Source organism: Penicillium longicatenatum (genome assembly GCF_028827895.1).
Source record: "Penicillium longicatenatum strain IBT 33135 chromosome Unknown contig_1_segment0_segment0, whole genome shotgun sequence".
Taxonomy (NCBI): Eukaryota; Fungi; Ascomycota; class Eurotiomycetes; order Eurotiales; family Aspergillaceae; genus Penicillium; species Penicillium longicatenatum.
In genome coordinates this window covers 3,036,981-3,062,535 of record NW_026643119.1, presented here as the reverse complement: position 1 = coordinate 3,062,535, position 25,555 = coordinate 3,036,981, and the positions used below count along the sequence as shown (strand labels likewise).

The 25,555-nt window shown below is 49.7% G+C and overlaps 8 protein-coding genes across 8 annotated transcripts; 4 read left to right on the top strand and 4 right to left on the bottom strand.

Annotated features, from left to right (window-relative positions):
- Window positions 1-816: 816 nt before the first annotated feature.
- Window positions 817-4,655, bottom strand: N7484_001901 (telomerase reverse transcriptase; the record flags this gene model as incomplete). Its single annotated transcript, XM_057112321.1, has 6 exons — window positions 817-2,712; window positions 2,767-3,201; window positions 3,249-3,544; window positions 3,604-3,819; window positions 3,871-4,162; window positions 4,227-4,655. The coding sequence occupies 6 exons, from the start codon at window positions 4,653-4,655 to the stop codon at window positions 817-819; spliced, it is 3,564 nt and encodes a 1,187-aa protein (XP_056977058.1).
- A 1,644-nt stretch (window positions 4,656-6,299) lies between these two features.
- Window positions 6,300-12,066, top strand: N7484_001900 (putative Rho guanyl nucleotide exchange factor; the record flags this gene model as incomplete). Its single annotated transcript, XM_057112320.1, has 3 exons — window positions 6,300-7,764; window positions 7,923-9,452; window positions 9,515-12,066. 3 exons carry the CDS (start codon window positions 6,300-6,302, stop codon window positions 12,064-12,066), a joined length of 5,547 nt encoding a protein of 1,848 aa, XP_056977057.1.
- A 1,173-nt stretch (window positions 12,067-13,239) lies between these two features.
- N7484_001899 (Ulp1 protease family protein) lies at window positions 13,240-14,395 on the top strand (the record flags this gene model as incomplete). Its single annotated transcript, XM_057112319.1, has 6 exons — window positions 13,240-13,299; window positions 13,353-13,380; window positions 13,526-13,575; window positions 13,628-13,647; window positions 13,725-14,276; window positions 14,335-14,395. The coding sequence occupies 6 exons, from the start codon at window positions 13,240-13,242 to the stop codon at window positions 14,393-14,395; spliced, it is 771 nt and encodes a 256-aa protein (XP_056977056.1).
- Window positions 14,396-14,648: 253 nt separating this feature from the next.
- N7484_001898 (esterase/lipase family protein) lies at window positions 14,649-15,908 on the bottom strand (the record flags this gene model as incomplete). Its single annotated transcript, XM_057112318.1, has 4 exons — window positions 14,649-14,951; window positions 15,010-15,381; window positions 15,451-15,688; window positions 15,790-15,908. 4 exons carry the CDS (start codon window positions 15,906-15,908, stop codon window positions 14,649-14,651), a joined length of 1,032 nt encoding a protein of 343 aa, XP_056977055.1.
- A 270-nt stretch (window positions 15,909-16,178) lies between these two features.
- On the top strand, window positions 16,179-16,698 carry N7484_001897 (uncharacterized protein; the record flags this gene model as incomplete). The annotated part of the gene is made up of 3 exons (XM_057112317.1): window positions 16,179-16,376; window positions 16,437-16,605; window positions 16,664-16,698. The coding sequence occupies 3 exons, from the start codon at window positions 16,179-16,181 to the stop codon at window positions 16,696-16,698; spliced, it is 402 nt and encodes a 133-aa protein (XP_056977054.1).
- Window positions 16,699-20,311: 3,613 nt separating this feature from the next.
- Window positions 20,312-21,844, bottom strand: N7484_001896 (putative cyclin-dependent protein kinase complex component; the record flags this gene model as incomplete). Its single annotated transcript, XM_057112316.1, has 2 exons — window positions 20,312-20,587; window positions 20,645-21,844. The coding sequence occupies 2 exons, from the start codon at window positions 21,842-21,844 to the stop codon at window positions 20,312-20,314; spliced, it is 1,476 nt and encodes a 491-aa protein (XP_056977053.1).
- A 1,156-nt stretch (window positions 21,845-23,000) lies between these two features.
- pre3 (proteasome core particle subunit beta 1) lies at window positions 23,001-23,957 on the bottom strand (the record flags this gene model as incomplete). The annotated part of the gene is made up of 5 exons (XM_057112315.1): window positions 23,001-23,349; window positions 23,401-23,676; window positions 23,737-23,751; window positions 23,822-23,867; window positions 23,918-23,957. 5 exons carry the CDS (start codon window positions 23,955-23,957, stop codon window positions 23,025-23,027), a joined length of 702 nt encoding a protein of 233 aa, XP_056977052.1. The 3' UTR covers window positions 23,001-23,024.
- Window positions 23,958-24,304: 347 nt separating this feature from the next.
- Window positions 24,305-25,401, top strand: N7484_001894 (alpha/beta hydrolase; the record flags this gene model as incomplete). Its single annotated transcript, XM_057112314.1, has 4 exons — window positions 24,305-24,444; window positions 24,497-25,009; window positions 25,070-25,195; window positions 25,248-25,401. 4 exons carry the CDS (start codon window positions 24,305-24,307, stop codon window positions 25,399-25,401), a joined length of 933 nt encoding a protein of 310 aa, XP_056977051.1.
- Window positions 25,402-25,555: the final 154 nt, after the last annotated feature.

Here is a 25,555-nt window from a genome sequence, read left to right as displayed (position 1 = left end):
TCGACGAGGAGGGCGGAAGGGGTTCGAGATCGCACGCAAGGCTCGGAATTGGTGTTTCTGGAGGGGGAGGGATGCAGGATGCAGGGCTTCCAGATGCAAAATCAAAACACAAAAAAAAACCAATCGATCAACGGGTTCAAGAAGCGAAATTGCAGGCTCAGCCGCAGGCCGTTAATCGCCAGATCAGGTATAACGGGTGGAAATGTAGAAAATAAAAACGAATCAGGAGAAGCCCGAGATTACGGGGTGTGTATTGGGGGCCGCCAAGGGGGTGTAAGTTGGAATACTTCGGATGAGAATGGAGGAATAAGGAAATGGAATAGAAACGAGAGTAGTAAAAAACAAGAAAACAGTCGCCGTAAATGAAGGTGTCGCGTTGCTGAAGAGAATGTTTTCAAATGAAAACGAAGTTGAATTGATTGCAAGCGGAGCCTCAGGCAAGTCCGGCGGCCGGTCTGGCCGAGAACAGGGAACGCGGGTACTTCGGAGGGACTTGTGCTGCACTAGTCACCGCCATGTATTGTACAGGTACTGGCCAGGTAGCGCTATCCCCTGCAAAGGGCTACCGAACAAGGTAGGTATCGACAAACCCCCCTCCAGATACTCCGTGCGCTACCTAAAGAATACAAAGATTCCCTAGAATTGTAAATTCGACCCCAGCGATCTTGCTGTTTGACCACTCGGGTACTTGTCCAAAATTAGTGGTTCCGTGGTCCGGAAATTTGTATCTTGGGCAGATACGGTACGGGACGCTTATTGGTTGATACCGCTCAGGAACAAGCTTCCAATGGGTGCTACCGGAGCTAGTTCTTAATATTAAAAGCGCCATTGCTCGAATAATGCCGTTCCCCTCCTCGCTACCTGCTGTAGGCAAATCGCTTCCGCATTCGACTTCGGTCGTGCTTCTTTTCCCAATCGGTCTAACCACTGAAGCACAGCCACATACCGCGTTTGCTTACGGTTTAAGACAAACCGGAATGCAGAGGCGGCCAGGTATTGCAGGTGCCACAACTGGACAAAACACGACAAGGGTCTTGAGCGCGAGCTGCGTCGTGTTTGAATCACTTTGGATGTCTGATGGATGAGATCATGGATAGTCTGGATTATGATAGGTGGCGCTGGGTGACTGCGGCCTCGAAGGGATTTCATATACCGGTACATTTTCATGGCGGAAGTTATGAAGCTGGTGTGAAGATTTGCGAGTACAACACTTCGGGAGTTATGGCCATCATCAAGATACATCGGGTGGATCTGGAGTCGAAAAGGTGCCAGCACTTTGCGACGAAATACACGACCAGGGGCGCGACTGGTCTCGACTGTCAGTGTGTCGGAGATGGACGCGGCAGCTGAATCGCCACCCTCTAGCAGACGATCTTGGTCTCGAACCATCTCCAGGGTATGTGTGTTGATGAGAATGCCACAGTACGGAAATAGCGTCGATCCCTCTATTCGAGGGATATGAATCCCGTCTACAGCCGCGGTAAAGTTGACCATACTTTTGGCTGGGTTGACTAACACGCCGTAAGATGGCTGACCCGGGATCATGGTCTTGAGGAACTGCATCGCTTGGTTCACATCGGTTGTGACCAGTAAAAAGTCATCGACAAGGCGTAGAAGGACCGAGTCCGCTGGACGTAAGAAACCCAACACTTGTTCTTCCACCTCCCCGTAGAAAAAGTTGCACAGCAGATTAGACAATACGGAGCCTTGTGGAATGCCATTACGTTGGCGAAAGTACTTTTTGCCCATTTTGACAAGATTATTGCGCACGTGTTGGTCGAGGAGGCTTAGTAACTCATCGGCGCCATGGAGCTTTTGATTAATGGTGTCGATGTAGACAGTCTTGGTCTTACCACCCTGGGCTTGGCTAGCTACCATATTTGATAAGGACTGCTGTTTCATTGCTGGCGTAGCACGTCCAACATATCTTCGAGTGGGTTTCCCTCGCACATCGAAGGCAGATGGACTCATCTCCACGTGTTTCGTAACGAGGTAAGTCTCTTCAGACACCAAGTCTTCAATTAGACCTAAAAGCTGTTTCTGAGGGATGGTATCAAAACAGCCCTGGATATCAAGCTTAACAAAGAAGAGCTTGGGTAATTTGTTGTCCTTGGCTTCAGCTGATTGTTGAATCAGTTGTCTCTTGAAATCTTTCAACCGAAGATGAATATCTCCGACATATTGTAAGGATGAACCGAATTTGTAAGGTTGTCTCTTCCGTTCGTAGGACAGCATATTGGAGATCGGAGCAAGGCTGGAATTAATACTGGCTGCGAGATAAGTTCTTCTTTTCCCGCCCCAATTAGATTCTTTGGAAACGCGTTTCTTCAGATTGAGAATGGGGCGGATGCCAGTAGTTTTTGGGAGTAAACGTAAAGACCCAAATCCGAGAGATCGTCTTGCTAGCAAACTTTGAGCCCGAGATGACTCGATTTCTTCAAACATGGTCGCTTTCATGGTCTCCAAAGGCTGCTTTGTCAAGCGTTGCCATACATCATGACGGAAATAGAACAGGCGGTTGCGGTGTGTTTGAGACTCGGTGACGTAGAAATTAGCACGGACCAGGGGGATAAGGATGGAATCAAAAATGTAGTAAATGAATTCATGGAGGATCTCTGTGCGCTTCTGGAAATCGGACAGAGATAGTTTGGCGTTTTTAGCACTTCGCGAATTATGGAGTTTGGGAGAGGCCAGCCAGGGAATATTGGTGATCTGCACATTTCGTTACTATAATTGATGTCTCACAGTTTGGTGCTGTGAACATACCTTCAACCCTTCGCACACTTGGTGCAGACTGAGACTTTCGAACCGCCGCATTTTGATGAAGGAATCGATATGTTTCATGATGATCCTTCGATTGAAAAATCCCTCTGGTCCTTCGCCGAAAAACTTTTGGGGAATCAGGTTAAGCAGCACTGCTCGACAATAAGCAGAGACGGAGGAAGTCGGTGTGGCATAATGTGTGAGGCTGAGTTTAGGTTTCTTAATACGGCTCTCGCAGGTCCTATTATTGACTCCAGGAGGATTTAAATGCTCCAAGGGGTGAGTAATTGGCTCAGGGCCTATTTCCTTGATAGATGCAGTGGTTTTGAGCGGTAACTGCGTGGTCAACTTCCCCTCAGTGGACGAGCCAGGTTCAGTTCCCGTCACTCGATCCTTGACAGGCGAGGCCGAAGCTTCTAGTTTCCAGGGTCCGATCAACTGCAGATGTTAGATATTAACGATAAGCCTTTGAATTTGAAACACACCTCTGTCGGACAATAATGTTTCAATAATCCTTCATATGAGCAACGAGCATGACGGGCTCGAAGTCTGTGTACAAGCTCAACAACTTGCCCGCGAAGCCGCTTGGGGATTTTCGAATGACCATCGCCATCAAATATTTCGTCCTCACGAAAAGCGTGGCCATGGCTTACAAATTGTTCATTTTGGTCTCCTGTCGGGACAAACACATTGCGCAGACCAAACTGCCGTGGGAAGATGTACATCATCACGTGTATTGTCCTAGCGGCCGAGGCCAAGTCTAGGAAGCGGTTGAAGACATCTATTCAAGTAATCAATGACAATTTCAGAATGGAGACATGGAGAGGTTTGGCAGCTTACGAGTCTTGCCTAATCCAACGATCAGCTTCCCGTTTGACCAATGTGCATTTCTGCTATACAGCATAGTGCGCCGAAGAAAGGTAATGCTGTTGGGACTACAGATTTCGCCCTGGCGATTAGAGTGTTTGGGTTTTTCGGGGGGCTTTTGTTCCGGAATTGACTCGCCAGGCCTCGCACAAGACTCGTAAATCTGTTCGAGAAATGAAAGCGGTTGGCCTACAATAGTTGTGAGCTGGTTTCATGGTCGGTGTAGCAAAAGAAGCATACCGCTTAACTGATGGTAGATGGCCCTTTGGGTGTCAATGGGAGCAAAAATGCCGCAATCAAACAGTAGTCGCAGCATAATGTCATCCCCATTCTGCCCCAACAGGTCCAACACCTCCGTCCAAGGTGATTGCTGGAGAGTGTTGACATTTTGATTGTGGAACTGAATCACGATTCCAGGAACCTTCGCCTCTAGGCCTTCATTTTCCCTCGACGAGCGCTGAAACCCATGCGTGAGTAGATGCTGGGGTTTAGAATTCTGTTTGAAGAGTTGCCCGATCACAAAATCGACTACCTAAACATTACCAGACATTAGCCGTTTGGAACTCAGACAGTCCTGAGTTCAAAATCTTTCATACTTCGGATTGGGGGGAAGTCGGCCCCGTGTCCGTGCTGACTAGGACCGACCGGGATTGAGACTGGGTGAACTCTCGATAGATGCGTTGTCGCTCGGAGTCGATTTTCGGAGATGGCTCCTTCAGTACACCAACTAGGGTGTAATCCAGCAGGTCTGCCAATGGTTGGACATTGCTGCGCTCGGATGACGATCGCAAAGATGTGATGCGCCTTCGCCGCAATTTGGAAGATATGGGTAGTTGATCCAAGAGGTACTGGCGCAGTGTCAAAACCTGCCGGTAGTACAATGAAATCACTGGATGCGTTGTGCGGGTATTTCGCGCAACGGGGTCTTTAGAGGGTTTGAAACGGCCGGGCGCTGCGGTGATACTCGCCTGAGACGACGACGTGGGACCGGGGTCCTTGACCGGTCTTTTTCTCTTCTTGCCCATAGTGGACAGTCTGTGGAGACCTGCTGGGAAAAAGGGGATAGGAGAATCACCTTGTTTACAAGGCCATTGCGTGGGCCATTGACCCGGTTGTTGGTGCCGCGAGGTTTGACGCGTCTGAAAACCGTGGATCCCGGTTGCTACGTAAGAAGGGGTTTGCGACTCCCACGTACATGATGAAACTGCCGACAAACCAAACTTTATTCTCTATAATTCTTGAATAATTCGTACACAAGTGGTTCATTTCATATTATTCAAGTTTTTCATGACGATGATCCAGACTTCATCATGATGGACCAGGCTAAGGTCCTGGATATATATTGTCTCCGCTCTCCGCGTGTTAGTCAACACTATGCCCCTACATATGTGTTCAAATGCTTTAATTCCAAGATTCCAAGGTGCTATTACTTTTTGAATGCTTACTGAAGATAATTCCCTTAATTGGCAATGTAAGTTGCTGATCATCTAAGATTAATCTCTTGCCAAATGTGGCCGCCCCCAGCGATATAGTTCGGGGGCCACGATCGCAGCCATAAATAACTAAGGCCCACATGAAAAGTCCGAAGAAGGAAAGATAGCCAGGGCCAATCAGCGATCGGTAAGATCCGAAAATTGGGACAGAGCGACCCACGGTACGGGCAGAGAGTCTAGAAAGGCCGTTGCGAAGGAATTGCGTCCCCACTGCGTCAGCCCGTTCCATGTTTTGCTGGCAGGGGCAGAAATCCAAGTTGATGTTCCTGGGACTTTACTCGATTGGGGGTGGGGAACTTTGAATTGATATCAATCGGACACGATGGAGTTCTAGGGACAGAGTAAGGATATGATACCAAATATGATAGATACGCAGTCACAATAGTCGGGATAAGCTGGGTTCGACAATAAGTTCTTAGTTCCATGCAGGAGGTAGTTTAGATAAATCTAAGTCTCACGTATGTACTCCATTGTTCTCTGGAAATGAACAAAGGCCCCCGAACCCACCGATCCCACGGTTTCAGACTTGGTCTCTAACTCCCCATTCCCCCCTCAACCCCGAGGAATTATTACGATTTTAGACTTTTTTCTTCGTGAGAAAAAAAAAGATTGAAAACTTCATCCTTTCGGATCTCTCCCCTTTTCCTTCTCCTCTACCCTGATCGACACTGCAGTGAGCAAACTCGGCGGGTGCACAGAGGAAAAAAGCTAACGATCTGGCCCGCTCTTCATCCATCCTCAATCTGCTTCCGCCCCTCCCCGCTTATCCTATCAGAGACTGTGGTTTGTAGACGCTGAGCAAACGTCAGGATCCACTCATATTCCTTGGGGCATTTCATTCGTCATCGGCTTCTTTGGCGCCTTGTGCTCTTCCACACAGCTCACCCGGTCGATCTCTCCCCATTTTCTGCATCTTTCGTCCACCGCTTCGAGTCACCAAAGCTGTTGCTTCTCTCGAGCTGCACGTGGCAACTCGAAAAAAGTCTCTGTCTTTTGGGGGTTCGAATATGATGCTGTATGGGGGTACACCACCCCGGGATTGCTTTGTAGCCTGAGTCAACTTACCTGCGACACCTCGTTGGGCGACCACACCCCGGAACAACGCATCACGCCAGAACCCACCCTGGAAATTTGAAAGGCCGTTCACCAGTCCACGTCGGTCTAAGGCATGCGAAAATGTCTGGCAGCGGCGTCGAGCAGGCTTCTGGCACGCGGCATTCCCAGCCGTTTGGGCGACAATCATCAACACCATCCTATAGCCAATCCGCGAACGATGCTCTCAGTCCATTTGAGGTCTCACCGATTACACCTTTCTCCCCGTCCAGTACCTTGGCCCACACCACGTATCCCTCCTCCCGCCGATCGGGCTTCGAGTCAATCGATTCCATTTCCTCAAGTCATCTGCACTCTGGCGGTCAACCTGAAGACCAGACTGGGCGTGACTCTCCCGATCCTGACGACTATTATCGACAGAGTCCACCTTTGTCAGCACCACCCAAGGCGGGCGTTGGCAATGTGACGGGTGCAAGGGACGGCATGGCATCGGGTCCCTCGCCGAATGAGAGAGTGTCCGCTTTGCCAGCAAACGTCGTAGAATCCTCCCGCACCAGACGCCCAATACCTCGCTCCGTATCTGATTCGCCCACCTTGGGCGAAGGCCCCGCCAATGTATCTTCAGCAGGCACTTCTATCAACTCCCGACAGCCATCCTTCAGGGACCTTGTCAACCGGTTCAACAATACTTCTGATTCAGTCCTCCCCCTCCCCTCTACATCTCGATCAACTTCTCGCGCTGCGAGCCCGACAGGCAGCGAACACGGATCTGAGCGTTCTTCCCTGTCACGACGTCGTCAATTGCGCGAGTCTTTACCACCTATTTTCGACGTGCGCAGCCCTACGGTGCAGATTGAGCCACAACCATCATTGCCTCAGACACAAGGACCGACGAGGCCACTAACAACAGTTCCACCCCCACTCTACCAACGTATTCCAGAATCGCATTCGCGACGACCGTTGTTCGGTGAACTGTTGACTCTGAATACGCAGCTGACCACCCCGGGTCTTGGAATCCCAGCGCACCTGAGACGAAGGGGCTCCGACGGCAGCATATCAAGCCCAAACCCGGCTTTTCTAGACCTGGCCAACCCATCCTCGATTCGAACACCGCTGACACCAACGGCGTGGTATCTTGGACAGGCAAATTCGCTTGAGGCCGTGCAGTCTAGTGGGAGGAAAAGTCTCAGTCACCGCAGATCGCGGAGTGACTTTGTGAATTCGTACAGCGAATCCCTTGCAGAGCCGTGGAATCCTGAGATGGCGGTTTCAGCACCCTTGCAGCCGTGGAAGACCGGGGACGGGTCTCCCGACAATCCAAATTCCAGATCCCGCATTCCGATTTCCTCGCGCCGCCTCAGCTCTGGTTCCGGCTCGGAAACTCTCTCCCCAACCGCGAATGCGACATTCAGCAGTCGCTCAAACTCCATATCATTGGCCCCTAAGGGCACAAGTCGACTCCCTAAACCATCTGGAATCAATAGCCCTACCAGCACGAAAGAAGATGGTTCTGCTTCGTTTGCAATGACAGCGCGTGGCCGCCGGGACGTGGCCGTTGGCCGAACCCGTCATTCGGTAGCGGATCGGAGTAAGCTCCTACAAGCTTACGTCTCTGCTCCACCCCCCAAAAATCGCCGCCATTGCGTAGCTCACGGCCTCGGCAAACAATTTCGAATGCTGGTTCATCATCCCCCCGCTCACCGCGCTCCCCTGAAATTGGGAAAAGGCTATCGTCCTTGCGAAAAGTCGCTGACCGTGGCGCGGAGCGTAATATTCCCCGACCGCGCCAACGTCAATTGCCCGAACTGGGTAACGTGGATTTCGAAACGCGGAGACAGCGCATCCAGCAAGCATTCAACCGGTCTGTTCAAGAGAATGAACGAAAAGAAGAGGAGGAAGCGGAACTTCGACGTCGTACAAGGGTGATAGCAGTACCTGAATCTCCCGAGGATGAGCAGACAACACCAAGTGCGGCTACCAGCAACCATCCCTTACCCATAGAAATGACCACGACAGTTACAGAGTTAACAGAGGCTCCTGTTGACGACGGCGTGGAGCCTCGTATTGTGCCTCAACTTCATTTGAATACTTCGGTCTCTGCTTCGGATAACAATGCTCCACACACAACAATGGATTCTCCAACACTTGGTTTGCCGGATGGTAGTCACCGTGAGCTATCGAACAATGGCGCGCCTGGATTGAACGTCCCTGACAGTGCCGCACCAAACTCAGCCAGCTCTGATGATACTCATATCGATCCGGAACCGCAGATACATCTCATCCCACGCAAACCTAGCGCGGCCCAAACCCACCGCACTTTGCTGAACCATATCATGCAGATTCGCGAATCCAGCTCGAGCAGTGAATCATGCGATGAGCCAGAATGCAGTATGTCCGAGAATGATGACAAGGAGTCGATCCAAATTATGCTTCCTGGGCCACCCTTCTTCCGATCTTCGGGCAGCCTGGATCCCCAGGAGACTAGGAAAGGCCAGCCGTTGCAGCAACAAATTCAAGCTGCCGATCCATCTGACCCTAGATGGAGTATGAGCTCTTGGTCTTCTTCCGTGCATAACCAAGAATCAACTTGCGACGAACATTGCGACGAGGACAGCGGGGAAGACTCTGTTCTCCAGGGACCTAATCCAGGGATAGAGCAGCCACCCACCGAGCCGTGCTCGGCTGCTCAAACGCGCCCGGCTTCGTTCGCAGATGATGAGCATGAAGACGGCCCACTCCAGGATCTTGGGTTAATGGGCCCAGATACGCTCCAAACATCACAACTACCCGCATCCAATCTGTTCTCCACACCCCCGATCCTCGTTAAGAGAGGAAAATGGGACTCGCGCCGCGTTACACAGTTGTATCTGGAAGAATTGGCCCGAGGCAGGGCACCCGACCATGGTCTTCCTACAGCCCGGGCTTCTCCTGGCCTCCCACCAGCGCTCCCTTCGCCTGGCCTTCCAGCCGCCCGCCAAGTGCCCGCCGCTAGACCAAGGGAATATGCAGTGGGACCACAAGAGAACATACGCCAAGATATACGAGTTCCCGCAATGCGGATTGATGCTCCGACGGATGGTTTGGAAGACGAGCCAGTGGTAGTGCCCAGGTTCCAGGATCCTTCCGTCGCTTCTAACCGACACTCCAATGCGGCAAGTCTGGTTGGGCCCGGTGACTGGGAAGATGCTTCCCCGTCTGTTATGGACTGGATGCAGATGGCTGCTGAAGACGACCAAGTCACTCCTGCCAATGAAAGACCTGAGTATATGAACGACGGTATGTATATGCGAAAGCTTCTCATCACGGAAGATGAACTAGAAGTCACTGACAACAAACAGGCCTTGGACTCTCTAACACTGAGCTCCCAGTCGAGTCCCAAGCTTCCCTTGGACCTTCTGCCGCTTTCCACAACATCCACAGCCAATCGCAGCCGAGTCACAGCAACCAGATACTTCCAATCCACCTGCCAGCAGTGTCCCACAGCGCAGGAAGCAGTGAGGATTCCTCACTTCGACGAGTCGAACCAAGTCATTCTGATCAAGCTGCAGGATCTTCTGCTACATCATTGGCACCATCTGCTGAAAACCCAGTGCGCATGGACTCGAGGAAGTCGCCCTCACCAGAACAGCGACGCCTCAAGAAACGACGCAACGTCATCAAAGAGCTTGTTGACACGGAACATACGTTCGGCCGTGACATGAAGGTCGTGGATGATATTTACAAGGGGACGTCAGGATCTTGTCTAGATCTCTCGCCGGAGGATGTTAAAATTCTTTTTGGCAACTCAAACGACATTGTGCAATTCTCTCAATCCTTCCAAGATGCACTGAAGCAAGCTGCGAGAAGCATTTACATCATGCCAAAGTCTCAGCGCTGGAGCAGCAAACGAAATGCTGATCGTCCTGCCTCACAGGCCGTCGAGGAGGAGGCGTCGGCGGATGCAGGCTTTTCGGATCTCGAAAAGGATCGTGCCACCAATATTGGTCAGGCATTCGCCACCAACATGGCTCAAATGGAAAGAGTCTATTCCGAATACTTGAAGAATTATGATGCTGCAAACAAGAAATTGCAGATTCTCCAGGGAAACCCGAAAGTCGATATTTGGCTGAGGGAATGCCGGGATTGGGCGGCGGATCTGACTACCGCCTGGGATTTGGATTCGCTGCTGGTTAAGCCTGTACAACGGATTCTCAAATACCCCCTTCTCCTTAATGAGCTTCTAGCTGCAACACCAACTGATCACCCTGACCACGCACAACTTTTGAATGCCCGCACGGAAGTGACAAACGTTTCTATCAGAATCAATGACATGAAGAAGCGTGTAGATGTCGTGGGCCAAGTGGTTGGTCGGAAACGCAATCAGTCTGATGTCCGAGCGGGTCTGTCAAAAGCTTTTGGGCGTCGCACAGAGAAGTTCCGGCAACAAGTGGGGATGTCTGACTTGGTCGAAGACAAGGAATACGATGCCTTGTCCCAGAGCTTTGGTGACGGATTTTTTCAGTTGCAGGTGGTCATGCGTGACGTCGAGATGTATACTCGGGAAACGACACGTGCAATGGATCAATTGAATGACTTTGTTCTTTCCATTGAAGGTGTGATGAATGTCTCGCCATCACAGTACCACGAGTTGGAGGCCAAATGGCGTCTGTTCAAAAATTCAATCAGGGAGATCATTACCGTTGATTTGCCTGAGCATCTTGGCGTGGTCCGCAATAGTGTCATTCAACCAATGGTCACATTGCTTAAAATTCACGAAGGGCCCCAGCGAGTGATGAAGAAGCGCGATAAGCGTTTGATTGATTATGGTCGCTACAAGGCTCTCATCGATCGCGGCGACAAACCCGATAAGAAAACCACCGAGCAGGGCGAGCAATACACTGCCTTGAATGAAACTTTGAAGGAAGAGTTACCCAGACTGTATGCATTGACTGCGAAGCTCATGGAAGCCTGCCTCAAGAACTTCGTCCAGATACAGACAACCTGGTGGGGAATCATGCAGAAGAAAGTGGGAGCTCACGTGGACACGTTCCCAGATTCCTTCGAGAAATTGATCAGCGACTGGAGCAGTGACTACAACCTTGCAGAGGCACAAGTTCTCTCTCTTGGTATCTGCAACGGTGCCCTGCTAGCTGAAACCGTGAATCTTGTGAACTTTAATACGCCTTCAGTAGGAGTTGGTGGTATGGCCTCTCCTCGTCGGCCTTCCATGAGCTCAACTCGTCGAACCTCCACTGCCAATAGCTCTACCCATCGCCGGTCGATTATAGAAGATTCACCCAAAGTCTCTCAAGACTTCGGTGGCGTCAGCCAGCTCTTCCAATCTCCCCGGATTGAGAGCTCGTCAAGCACCAGCCGTCATCGGGCTGACTCGACTTTCTCCGGGCGCGCCATCCCCGAATCCCCGGATACATCACGCAGCCTACAACAAGTTACCCGCTCTTCGTCTGGTGTCGGGGACTCCCAACAATCAGCTGGAACCGAGGCATTCCCTAGTTTGCCGAGACTCAGTATCGATGGGCCTTTACTTGCCGAAATCCTTAGAGCTACGTCTGGTGGCAACGACCCATCAATTGCCCCGGCCCGATCCTCTGGCTTGTTTTCGTCGGCCATGCCAATGTCCGATAACCCCAACGAGCATGAGCCTCCACAGGACCCTGAAGTCCATGCCCCCAAGGAACCTGCAGTGTTGTTCCTCGCCGCAAGTCTCTACGAGTTCAATATCGATCGTGCCCGGCGTGAGGCAGGGTATCCCTACTTGACCTACGTGGCTGGAGAAATCTTCGACGTCTTCGGTGAGAAGGGCGAGTTGTGGCTTGCCCGCAACCAAGATGATTCCACCAGCCAGGTTGGCTGGATATGGATGAAGCATTTTGCCAAGCTGTCATCATAGACGCTGCAATTCCTCCCGAGACAAATATGACATACACCCGTTACTTACGTCCGGTTTTGATCGCACTTTCGCCTTGTCTGCCCGATCCCTAACACGGGTTGAAGGATTTCAAGACTCAACAGAAAGGTGACCGCCGGTTCATGACATTGCTTTCATCTTGATCTGCCGTTTAAGCGTGAAAATTTTTCGAAGCTACACGCATGTCCATTGCTATCAATCATTTTCTTCCCGTTCCATGATACGTGTGATGAATGTTCACTAGTGCCCTGGGATGTATGTTTAGATACCCCTTTTTATTGATGACTATTACTACAATTTCTCTTCCTCGTAAATCATTGCTGCGCATATAAATTTATTGTATAGCCTACACACGTATTTCCTCGGACAGTGTATCCTGGGGTAGATACTCAACATGCCAACGCCTCCAACCGGCCCCACGTGACTACATGTGACGCAGCCCAACATCCCGAAAGACTGCAGGGATTCGTTGCTCCGGTGCCTGGTTATCTTGGAAATCTAACGATACCAGAGTGATGTCCCTAATTTGACACTGCCCACCTCAAAGCCCGCAGCCAGCTAGTCTGGTCCCCTGAACCTTCCCCCGAGTTCTCCTTTCACCCCACCCTGCGGAAGCCGAACAACCACCACGAGACCAAAGACCCTCCCTTCCAGTAAAAACAGTGCGCCCTTTGTCCAATCTGTACAGCATCCACAGTCCCCTGCAGATTAGCGCCTCTTGCACTACCGTCCGCCACCATAAGGCTGACGACGTCCACTCCTTCCGAACGAGCCGTCCAATCCGGAGGAGTATCCGAACGGTCTCCACTTCGCCAGTGCAGGATTGGGGAGAACGCGAATCAACTTCGCAGGTTGCCGTCCCAGACGACGACTGCTCGCCGCTGCGAATCTCAAGCTTAAACGTACATAACCTCTAGTGGGGTCTGCGACTTGGAAGGTCTCAGCGTTACAGCGATTGAACAAACTTGCGCAACGATTCTTGCATATTGATCTGATTTGAGTGGGATAAATTGTCTGCCTAGCCTCTCTTGCCGCCGTTGCGATAGACTTTCTTTGGTCTGGTCTCGTACGCCCCTGTGTGTTGGTCCACCACTAGCAACCCTTCGAGGCTTCATATCTGCGACCTTCTGCGGAGCTTGATCTTGCATTGCCACCATGTTGGACGGCGGGTTAGGTAAATTGCAGAAGAAGATGCGGGGGAGGTTTAATGATATGGTGAGTCTTGGTTAGGCTGGTTGCCCGCAGGACACAATTGTTGACCATCGCAGTTGACACCGGAGGACGCTTTTTTGAGCTGTGAGTTTGTTACCATGCGAATGCTGAAGACCTTGCGAAACATGCTAACGGAGGCGGTTTTGCGCGCTAATAGATTATGATGTTCGGTGTATGGACCCCATGCTCCACGAGTGAGACATTTGATCAGCAATTAACATGCGTTTAGTGACGAGAGAAGATATGCAAACTCTCAAGAATGACTGGCTCACGGATAATGTGGGTTGCCAACGTGAAAGCTTCAATTAAAAATTAAGCTAATTGATTATAGATCATTTCATTTTGGGAGGAGTAAGTCCCCTCGACTTGATCGGATGACACCAGTTTTTCCCAAAGATTCTTGAGCTGATCGACGACTGCCCCTGCAGATATCTTGAGCATGAATTTCTCACCAAATACCAATCCTCCAACATCATCCTCCTCCGACCCAGCATGTCCTTCATGCTCGCTCAAACTCGCGATCCTCGGACCCTCCGTGAGGCCCTCCCTGACTTCTCTCGTGCCACCCACGTTTTCCTCCCTATCAATGACTGTCGCAATGTTATGCAAGCAGAAGGCGGCTCGCATTGGTCGCTACTACTTATTTCCGTCGTTGACCGAATTGCATTCCACTATGACTCACTATACCAAGGGAATCAGTGGGAGGCTGCAGATGTGACGAGGAAGTTCGGGGCTTTGTTGAATGTGCCTATCAGCTTTATGCATCTTCGTGACTCACCCCAGCAGGATGGTGGCAGTGACTGTGGTGTGTTCGTGTGTCTTAATATGCGGCATCTCCTTCTCAAGCGACTGCTCATGGCCAGCGCACACGAGAAAGTGAGCATGAGTCTCGGGGGACGGAAGGTTGATGCGGCCGGAGGACGCAAGGAGATGGCGAAGATCATCGAGGGATTCCGCAAAGAAGGCGAGCGACGACGATCGTAAGTGGACCTTGTTTCTCTGGTCTCATTTAGAGCTCGTATACTAACCTCATCACAGAACCAGTATGAGCCGGAGCCCCATGGGCAAAAAGTCCCGGAGTCCACCGCGGATCGAATAATGCCTTCATGTTAACGAGTCCATGCCTGTTTTACTTATTTTGGTGGATACATACTTTCTTTCCTTGAATTACTCTACTAACCCAAAAACAATATTCGTAGTGAGCAGTGATGACTTAATGTACCTATAGCGTTGCATCAGACCTGCATTTTCTTTTCTTTTCTTTTCTTCCCTTTTTTTTATATAGTAATTGTACTTATATTTGCACGATTCACCAATACTCAATCCCATATACATCCATATGTAGCAAGTCGTTATCTAGTCTGGGTCGAATTTATAAAATCTCGACCCGCAGTCACGCTTCCAAGAAATATAGGACCACCACCAGAATCTATGGTATGCTGCTGCTGGTGTGGCTGCAGCTGCGTGGTACTCACCGGAGCAGCCTGCGCCTGCGCGTTCGACTCTTCTAAAGTATAAATCCACAACCACAACTGCTGACTCACAGCAACATATCCAGGATCACGATTGCTGCCAAACTTGGTCATCCCCATATGATCAGCATGGATACTGCGATTAGAACAGCCACTCAGAATAGCAGAATGATCTTCGACAATCTGCCAAAATATGATTAGCGCGAATGGACATGTACGGGAGTCTTACAACAAAACAAACCTTGCCAATCCCTCTGACCGCCAATTCTTCATAGAAACAAAACATCTCAATAGTCTTGGAATGATTTCTTCGATAATCCTCCAACATTGTATGGAATCCCTGCTGTAGATTGGCAAGCATCTCAGACCCCGGCTCTAGAACCTGTACAATTTCCGAGTTCGTTCTACGCAGAACACTGGCCAATCGTGTCAACGGAGTAGCCCAGTTGGCCTGTGCAGAACCAACATGCGGAGTCCCCATAAACGTAATAGCGAACGTCGACTCGAAGAGATCCTTGTGATGCTGATGAGGCGATTCGCGAGCACAAACAAGTGTCTGTTCCGTAACGAGGCCGCCAAGACTATGAGCAACGAAGATCAGAGGGCGACGATGCTAAGAAGCCAACGAGAACCTTAAGCATTAGACAATCATCGGTCCAGACCAAACGAATGTCAAACTCACAGATTTTTGCATCAGCCGCGCAAGTGACAGATCATGCATAAGAGATTTCCCATGATCTCGCAATGTATTCGAACTAGCCGTCTTCAGAGCCCCGATGATATCGGCATCATACCCAAAAGTCCAGATACGGGCATTGGGAAGATCACGTGGAAGAAGCTGTTTAGGCCAAAAGATTTTCGACTGTTTATCCGTCCACGTGGATTCTCTGTTTCCTGTTAATCCGTGGACGAAGACGATGCTAAAGTCGGTGAATCAAATTGTTAGCCTGGGGCTCGGGCCGTTGGGGATGCGCGGGGTTCGAGCAATCCTTTGCATACGAGGAAGCGAAGTGAAACATACTCCACACTTGCAAAGTCCGGATCATACAACACATCAAGTCCATATGGTCCCTTTGTCGAGTACGCCTCCTCCATAGATGGTGAGGGTGCGTGAGATGAGAAAACGCCGACGAGGCCCATTTTCAAGAGTTGAAACGCCAGAGAAGAGTGGGGGGCCTGAAGCCTTTCTATGTACTTTTATCCATGCGAGCTCACGGAGGGGCAGTGCTGATCTTCATGGTGATAGGTCGAGTCGTATTTGTGTAGGTTTGAAAGTTTGCCTACACCTAGGCAAATTGCCAAGCTGAGGCTGACTCGCAGGCTTATTAGGCTTTAAGATTATGGCGTGGTGAGACCTCGACTCGGGAGAATTAACCGAAAGTTGGAGCATATTTGTTTCGCACATCGAATATGAAGCCCTTTGAGCATCTTCAGTTACTTGGAAATGCAGAAATCTACGAGGAAATCTCTGAGGTTCTGAAAGGGCTGGAGCCTTGGTTGCAGGGCAATGCAAAAGCTGCTGATGCTGACGAGAATGGAATCATCCAGATTTGGACAGATCAGATTGACCAGGCTACATTGGCGATCCGTAGATTGATCTATGAGGGCGTAAGTATTTTCGAAACTCGATCGTTTCATGGTTCCATCTACTAAGCTTAAAGTTTATAGTGTGCCCAGTATGCGCTGATCAAAACGACTCGTCCAGCCAGAACGCCTCAGAACCTACCGTTTGCGATTTACACTGTGCTAAAAGTTGGAGGTACTCCCACGGTAGATGAAGTGGCTTTGAGTTCGGCGCAATCAATCTGGATTGAGAAACCGGCACGGCTTGGCGGAGGTATGACCTTTCTGGTTGTCCAGCCAATCTACCCAACCCGGATACTTCTGGTGCCAAGAGGTTCAAACAATGAGACGAAACCGGAGTCCATAAAAGCGGCGCATGATCTGGCCTGGTACCGCAGTATTATTCGTGGCAACCGGCTTGTTTATATATGCCCGGCCTGTAAAAAAGGGTATCAAGACAGAGCAAACCTGCTCGAGCATTTCAACAAGACCACCAACTCGGAGATCAGCAATAAAAAACACCAAAAACTGGGCATGATACGGCGACATGGAGGTGACTGGACAGTCTTCGTACAGGGAATGCAAGAATGCCTAGGTCCAATCCCCGCTCAAAGTCTTCGAGATGGCGCGGGGTGTTTCGAGGAAGACTTTTTGAGGCAATTGAGTTATAAAGCTCATTGCTCTGGACAGGCATATAACAGTATGCTGCCCAAAAACACCATGATTTCCTGCGCTAATCATGGATTGTCATAGGCCCAGTGTCCCAGGGCCAGAATGGCACGACAGACAGTGAGCAGCGGTCAGTTGAGAGTTGGCCGGGGCCAATGACGGGTGAAACAAGCGTCGGTAAGAGCCCAGCCCAGTTGTGTGCCAAAAGTATTCTGTTTATCATTACTGGGGCTCATGAATGTCTAGTTTCTGAGTCGATCGGTGCTCAAGCATCTACTATACGAACTCGGTGTTCGTAGGAAGGACATTCGATGGAATATGGGTGTGTCATTTGAAACATATTATAGAGACCAGCAAAAATTATGAGCAATGAGTTATGAATTTCGGCTACTTTATGAGTGCCAAATCTGGGCACAGTCGAATTACGGAAAGAGATCTATTTGGAGTGAGACTGAACTCACGCGAGGATGATAGAGTTTGACCAAGCCAGCTTAATAGACGCCATGCGTAACAAGTCTTCGAAAAGAAGAAGGCAAATGCCGATTCTCGTAAGCAAGACTAGAAATCGAAAAGATATGGCCAATCAAAGATAGGGATAAAGGCTGTAAGGTTCATTGAACAGCTGCGGGCGAGAGGTGAAAGACAGCGTCATCGCGAAGGTAGCGACTGCAAGGACGATGAATTGACAAAGGATGCAATGAGAACATTTTGAGTTAATGGAAGCACGTGGATAGTCGAATAACCATGTCGCTTTTACTGCAGACCAATGGAAGTAACATTGGGGTTCTCAAGAGATTCTTGCGTTATTTATTGACTGTCATTGACGATCTGATGACACAGAGTTAGTCAAAATTCGTTGGAAATCATTTGTCCATTACTGACAATTGGTTGATCTTGGAAGGACCTGTATTTCGGTCTATCATGCATTTTACCCATCATATATATCGGAATATGTTGTGAAGGAGAAACGAGCATGTAAATCCACTGGAGACACGTACATGTACGAGGAGATAAGGTTATGGTCTGTGCGTGGGCCCTAATTTCAGTACCCACAACAGGATATGGATTAAAGTTTGTATCAAGTGTAGTCTCAGCTCTGAAACATTCCTGATTGGGAGCCCCACACAGTAATTGTGGATGGGTTCTTATATGCCTTGATTTTTCTCGTTTGTTTCGTTTCCCAAGTGTTTTTCTTCTGTGTCCCGTCGATGCAGAATGTTCACTTGGACGCTTCTCTAGATGCTTTCTTTCCTCGGCTCGAACTGGCTTGTTGACTTCGTCCTCAAAATCTGAGTAGCTCCAAGTAAGCTAAGTTACTAGAACTGCAGATCTTGGAGAGATGTATGCGCAAGCAACCCATCCCGGCCCATCGACATGCCGCGAGACAAAGGTTTCTTGGACACCTTGACGGGAGCGCAGCGGCATGGCTTCAGTAATTGGCGTTAGCAAAGGAAACAACGCAAGACCTCCTCGCACCTATGCGAGAGCATTTTATCAAGCAAAGCATAAATGTACAGACACTACTAGTCGCTGGATAGAGAGGTCATCTAACAAAAGCAATACAAAAACAATAGAATATAAATACGAATATAGTGGACATATTCGACATTGAGATTGTCGATATTTCATTTGATCTGGGAATTGGCGACCCTCTTTATTGATTTGATGACACGACTCGCTGTCGTTGGGCTTGGAGCCAGTTCGGGTTTTTATAACTTCGTCGAAACTGGCGACTCTTGCATATTTTCCCGGTACTCAAAGCTTTGTTCAACTGACGATTCCCTATTGAATCACAAGGACGCAATCAATCTATCATGATTGAATGCATAAGAAGCTTAAAATTAGAATTGTTGCTAGAGCAGATCGAAACTTTCCTTCAGCGATGGCAATCAGGAATGAAAGATTTTCTGAAGATGACAAAGACGCATTCTTACCATTCTCTCTTGGGTTGAAAGATTGCATCGGCCAACAGTAAGTTGACTCATATCACTGGAGTGCCGATAGAAGCAGCTGTTTTTGCGGCCCCGTTGCTATGAATTTGCAACCTGGCAAGATAAGCCATGTCCTTGTTTGTGATTTGCTACCCAGATGTAATTTGATTTTTAAAGGTGCATAGACGGTAGGCATGATTTACTTGGGAGAAATACTCTGCCTGGAAAAATAAGCATTGATGGTGAAGTGGTCTGGATGCAGGGATATTTGACTGTAGAGCAGAACAGGTGCAAGAATGTAGAGTACGTGGAGATGAATGATGAAAATCAAAAACTCAAAGTCTTCTTTGATTGCGCAGTTCGGACTAGCCAGGCCATACTAAGACGTCTATGCTTCTAAAGTTCAGCCACCAGTTGACATGTGCAAAACCAGCCCAATACGATTTCTCCTACCTCGGTTTCAGCATAAAAGACAGCGTGGCCTCGGTTTCAGCCGCGCACAGGTATGCGTACTAAATATACACATCACGGCTGGAGAAACTTGACATACCAGCCTTGGAGCAATTCAGTGACCTCGCCTGGTACGAAAGCTGGTCGCCTGACAAGGACAAAGAACGCACTATTTTGGACTTTTGTCCGGACCGGGCCGAGGTCAGACCCTAAGCGGCTGGCGAGACTATTAGGGCTAGCTGATGCTTATTCAGATGTTCGGAACGTCAGGGTGCATGTCAAGGGTTGCACTGCAGCTTAAAGAGATTGCTAATAGGGCGTGCTATTCGGTTGGGTTCGAGGATGTGGATATTAGAGTAATGAATAGTGAATCTTTGTATAAGACAGACACCCCAGATAGATTACTGGATACAGAAGGGACAATTGATCCGGAAAGAATATATAGATCAATCAGACTAACAAAGTCCTTATAACCCAAAAATCCCTCAAATTCAATATGCAATCCAACGCCTCAGCACCCAACTATGGCAAGAAGAAAAAAAAAAAAAAAAAAAAAAAAAAAAGCGATAAGGAAGCCAGGAAACCCACGCAGAAAATCAAAACGCAAGACCCAAGTGTAAATGTATGAAGTGCAGACGGGGGAATAGCATAGAAGGAAGAGACCCAATCAGCTGAACCGGCTGACCATCAAAATCTATACAATTCGTGACTTGTAAATTCGGGCAACTACCCAGAAGATATGTGAGCATGAAGGTGAGACGAAAGGAGGGGTATGTGGCGCCAAATCGAGGAGAATGAGGATTGGTAAGCTTGATTACGAACCATCACCATCAACCATTGGCGAACGCCCAGCGTGTTGAGATGAGGTGAGGCGCGTGATAAAGCGATGGAGGAAGGGATGCTGTACACATTGCTAGAGAGAACAAGCCCTCAAGGTGGGGTGGGGGTCTGGCTGAGTTCAGTGGGATCTCGAGGCTTCTCGCCAGTCCGCATGTACATCGCGTCAGAGGGAGAGCCAGCACCGGAGTTTGGAATTGGCCAAGGCACGGACGTTTGTTGTTGTGAAACAATCTCTCGAGCGTAGAATTCGACCAGCATGGTTCCGTAGGCTTCGAGCTCTTCAACCGTGATGGCTAGACGGAAATCGTTGAGCAGGAGGAATTGGAGCTCCAAATGATTAAGCTCCACAAGCGGAAGACCGCCAACCTACATGTCCTGAGTGCTTAGCGAATAATTGATGAGATGGCGGGGTACCCCACATACCTTTGCATATCGAGAGTTGGTGTAAAAAACATCGGAAAAGAATTTACTCGCACAGGTCACGCCCGCGATGACCAGTCGGTGAATGTTGAAACTATCAACCACAAAAAATTGAGAGAGACTGTCGTCTTCTCCTTGAGGGTACAGGCCCGGGGAAACGGATGCGTTGGGACTCTTCGGGTCTTGTGCAGTCATGCGTGTGGAGGATGGTGGAGTGACTATTGATGGATCCTGTGTCTGGCGGTCTGCCGATGTGTCCATTGCATCTGAGGAGGAATCAGATGGCTCGCCAGCGCTTGGTTCCCAATAGCGTTGGAACTGGTCAACTTGCCCCCGATTGACCAAATCGGTCATTCGGTCAAAGTAGACCAGCAAACTGAGGAAGACCTCGTAGGTAGTGGGGCAGTATTTGTGGATGCGGGTGAGGTAGCTGAGGATTGTAATGCTGGGGACGTTCTTTCCGTGGAATGCGAGGACGCTGGTGGCTTGTGGACTAAGGTTGCTAGTCCCTTCTGGCGGAGGAATGTGGCGATGTGTATGCTCGTGATGGAGATCATTGGTGGTGGTGATCTTGGTGAGCAAGCCAGCGACCATCTCGATGACATCCCCCACTGGCATTGAGCTGATTTCGAATTGTCGCTGTGGCGAGCCATGACCAGTAGCGTGTGATCGTGGAGGTGGCGCCAGGAACTCTTCACTGGCTAGACTCTGAATGTGCGATAAGCTCCGAACGCGGATGCGGCTAGGGGAGTTTGCCTCCGACCCCGGGACAGACTGCATCGACCTGAAAGTCGGCTGCAGGCGCGGGGAGTCTGGAGACCGGGTATAAGCCGGCGGTGCAGGTGCAGACGGAGCGGCGATCATCGAGTCCCCGTCAGCATGACCAACGGGAGTCTGAGAGTTGGAGTGGGAGGGGTAATCGGTCGAAAAGGCATAGTTAGAAGAGGTCATGGATGGCAAAGGATGGGACGGGTCCTTGGAGGGGTTTGGGGGGTGGGAGTTGATGTAGGCGGGGATCTCGTTCGAATGCGCGGGAAGCCGAGCAGAGCCTATGGGTGGCGGGGCGGTGGTCGAGGTGGGGGTCGTATTAGAGGAGGTCGATCTAGAGCGGCCCTCGAAGCGCGAGTACACCTCTTGGTTTCCTGCTCCAAACATCCTGTCGATCTTATCCGACGACACGTGGTTTGCAACGATGGATCCCATAGCCAGCTTAGTCTATTTTCGGCGGGTCAGCGCTGGATTGGGCAACGAAATCCAAAGTGAAACCCTGGATCATCCTGGGGGATTTGATCGGGGATGAGAGAGAAAGAGGGGTTAGAAAGTGTGGTTTGCCTACATTTCGATGACGAAGGGTCCGGGTCCCCGGAGGTCAAGGGCCAGAACACGCGAAGGTTGGATTCAGGGAGCACCAGTCCACGCCATTGCCAGCGCAAAGAGCCAAGAGTAGAGAAAGCGGAGAAGCAGAAAAAGAAAGAACAAGTCACGGATTTGCAAAAGAAACAACGTAGACCAGTTCAATCAGAGGGAGAGACTGGTTCCACGGTAAGGTCAGTGGAGATGAACCGGGCAGAAGGTGAAACTAAAGAGGAAGAACAACTAAGTGGGAGCAATTCTTGTTTCAACCGTCAAATGCAGGGTTCAAATCAGGGAACTAGTAACAAACAGACTAACTAATTTAAATTGAAGGATAGGCAGATACAGAGTAGAAGGGAGAAGGAAGAAGCCAGATAGGAATTCGAAACCCATAAGAACCCAGAAACCAGAAACCAGAAATGAGTTCTATAGCAAGGGATAAGGGGGGAAACTCACTTATCAGGATTCATTCCAATATAATCAACGTAAAATATTCAAGAAAGACGGTGTGGATGGGATCATATCGGACGAATGACAGCCCGATCTCTGCGCCCGTGGCCATGATTCTTCATGATAGTGCACCGAGAGGAATTGACTTCGATCTATCCATTCCGAACTAAGTTTTCAGGGAGATACATATACTCCGAAATAGATTTCTATGTGCGGCCTCAATCATTCATAACTATCTCTATAAACTTCGTGCATCGGTATGCATCTGCAATCCCCCAACATACCTCCGCATCTATGATGTAATCCTCCAGGGCTAAAGGGGATGAAGGTTTGCATTAATCCCCAGATCAAAACTGCCGAGATTCTCGATTGTTTACTGGTCTTCTGATCGCCTCATTCAACTATCAAAGTGGTCCAGGGTATGACAGCTGGCTAGCGCCATTCTGTTACATCTGACAGGTGTACTGCTCAGACCCAACTTCCCTGTTTCAACATGAGAAGTGGGAAAAAAGCACAAGGCGATCGAGGTGATCATAATCCATTCGCATTCCGAGGGCCAACGCATGCTATTAGTACAGATTTAATTTGTCACTCCAGGCCCGGTGTAGCCGTTGTCCGGCAGGTACAGGTGCCGCACGGCACCCTTCTTAGTCAGGACCACCAGTCGAATAACACCACCAGAGCTGCCATCCCACTTGATCGCTTCTTGCAAGGAGTTTCGCACAAAGTCGATACCCTCTTCTTCCGTCATCTGCTCCTTCCAGTGCGCATCGGTGTAACCGTAGATGTAGGTTGAGCCTGATCCTCCGATCGCGAACGACTGCTTGTGTAAGGATCCTCCCAGCGGTATCGAGTATACCTGGCCACCGTGTCGTGGATCATATCCGGCAATGATGATACCCGCACTGTGAAGGCGGTTAGTCCGTGCTTGTCGATGCCTCAGGTCCGGGACTCACCTCAACGCATCCTTGTTCTCATAGCACAATTCCTGGAAGAGTGATGCAGCCACCTGGGTGCTGGGGGCCTCATTGTTGACCACGCCGTACATGTTCAGATGGTAGGAGACAATATCGGCCACAGCCTGAGTATCGGCAGCGGAGCCCGATCGGCAGCACCAGATGGTGTCGTGCACCTGTGTCAATTTGTCCGTGACTCGGTTCGCAATGTAAGCACCGGTAGTCGTCCGACTGTCCGCACCGAGAATCACACCATCCTTGAAGTTGATTGCCATGCTATTGAATCGTTAAAATCCGATGATCGTGGAGGGTGAGGGCAAGCTCCGATAAACTCACATCGAGGTTCCGAGGCTGGACAAGTGACTGGTTAGCATTTGCTTATCTTGATGAGAAACAAAAACAATTTATCCCTAAGACTTACTTGACTTCACCGCTCTTCAGGTGGTTCATATCAACGTGGATGCCATCTGGATGGATGTTAGCTCCTCGACCGGCGGATGACGATAGCTCAACTCACCTTCACCTAGCATGCCAGTGACGCCGTGTTGGTGAACCATTTTGATGGGTCAAATGTGAGTAGAATTACTGAGTAAAGAGACAGCGAGGAACAAAGAGGAGGAATGGGGAGTTGGAGATTGGGTAGGAAGAGGGTGATGATGCTCTATCATTGGAGCTGTAAGAAGGCAGAAGCTCAACGCGTCCAGCTCGGGCGGTGAGAAGCAAGGGCCAGTGCTGATAGGGTTTCCGTTTATCGCCAGCCCCCCGCAAGACAACAGTTCCCTAACCTCCTTAATGTTCCTTTGATCTTGTGAATTTGTCTTGTACAACTTTCTTTTAGTATTGTATTATCTTGCCTCGCCAAAACACTTCCTTTTTGCCCACCCGCAACCCCCTGCGCTTCGCAATGTCCCAATCCCCTCCGCCGCCTCCAGCATGGAGCATTAGCAGCATGGCCAACAACGCAATTCAGTTTCTTCGTTTGCCCGTACTGGCCTCTTCCGGTCTGGCTGTGGTCGCAAGTGGAGTCCTTTATTTTAAGCAAAAGTAAGTCGACCTTTACCTCGATTTGGCGCTCTGGAGACTAATATGGTTCCAGTGAAGTGGTCTACCCCCGCAATATCCCAGTCGATGCGCGAATCAATGTGCCGAGTCCCCGTCAATTCGGTATCACCGATTTTGAAGAACTTCAAATCCCAACACCCGATGGAGAATCCCTTCATGCCTTATTTCTGCGGGGGCCCAAGACTCGTTCTAAGCGCAATCTTACAGTGATGATGTTCCATGGGAATGCTGGTAATATTGGTCATCGCGTCCCCATCGGCAAAGCGATCCAAGATACGCTAGGCTGCAATATCTTTATGCTCGAATACCGGGGATATGGAAAGTCCACTGGCACACCAGATGAAGTGGGCCTGAAGATTGATGCCCAGACTGGCTTGGACTACTTGCGACAGCGCCCAGAAACGAGAGATACACAGCTAGTCATCTATGGACAGAGCTTGGGTGGCTCCGTTGCGATCAACCTGGTTGCAACCAACCAAGAACAGGGTGACATTGCAGGATTGATCTTGGAGAACACTTTCACTAGTATTCGAAAGTTGATCCCATCGTGAGTTTTCCCTTTCTGCTTACCGTATCACAAGCAATAAGCGCTCATTTTTCTGTCTAGTATCATGCCCCCAGCGCGGTACCTAGCTCGCTTCTGCCATCAGACTTGGCAAAGCGAGGACTGGCTGCCTAAAATCACCAATATTCCTATTTTGTTTTTGAGTGGACTTAAAGATGAAATTGTGCCGTAAGTCAAACACTCGAAATTCATTGAAACAGTCAGGATTAATCCAATATAGGCCTTCTCATATGACTGCATTATTCGCACTCTGCCAGTCAGAGACCAAAATCTGGCGTACTTTGCCGAACGGAGCCCACAATGACTCTGTGGCCGAGCCGGGTTACTTTGACCACATCCATTCCTTTGTTACTGAGGAAGTGATGGATAAATAAACGTTTGTCCGAAACGTGCCGCTTACTATCTCAATGATGGATCAATGACCCCCTATGCCCGCGTCCGTTCCGCCTGTTTCTCTTCTGGCCGACCAAATACCACCATGATACCCGCTCTAATTATGAAAGGCCACGAGCTACTTTTGTATTTGCC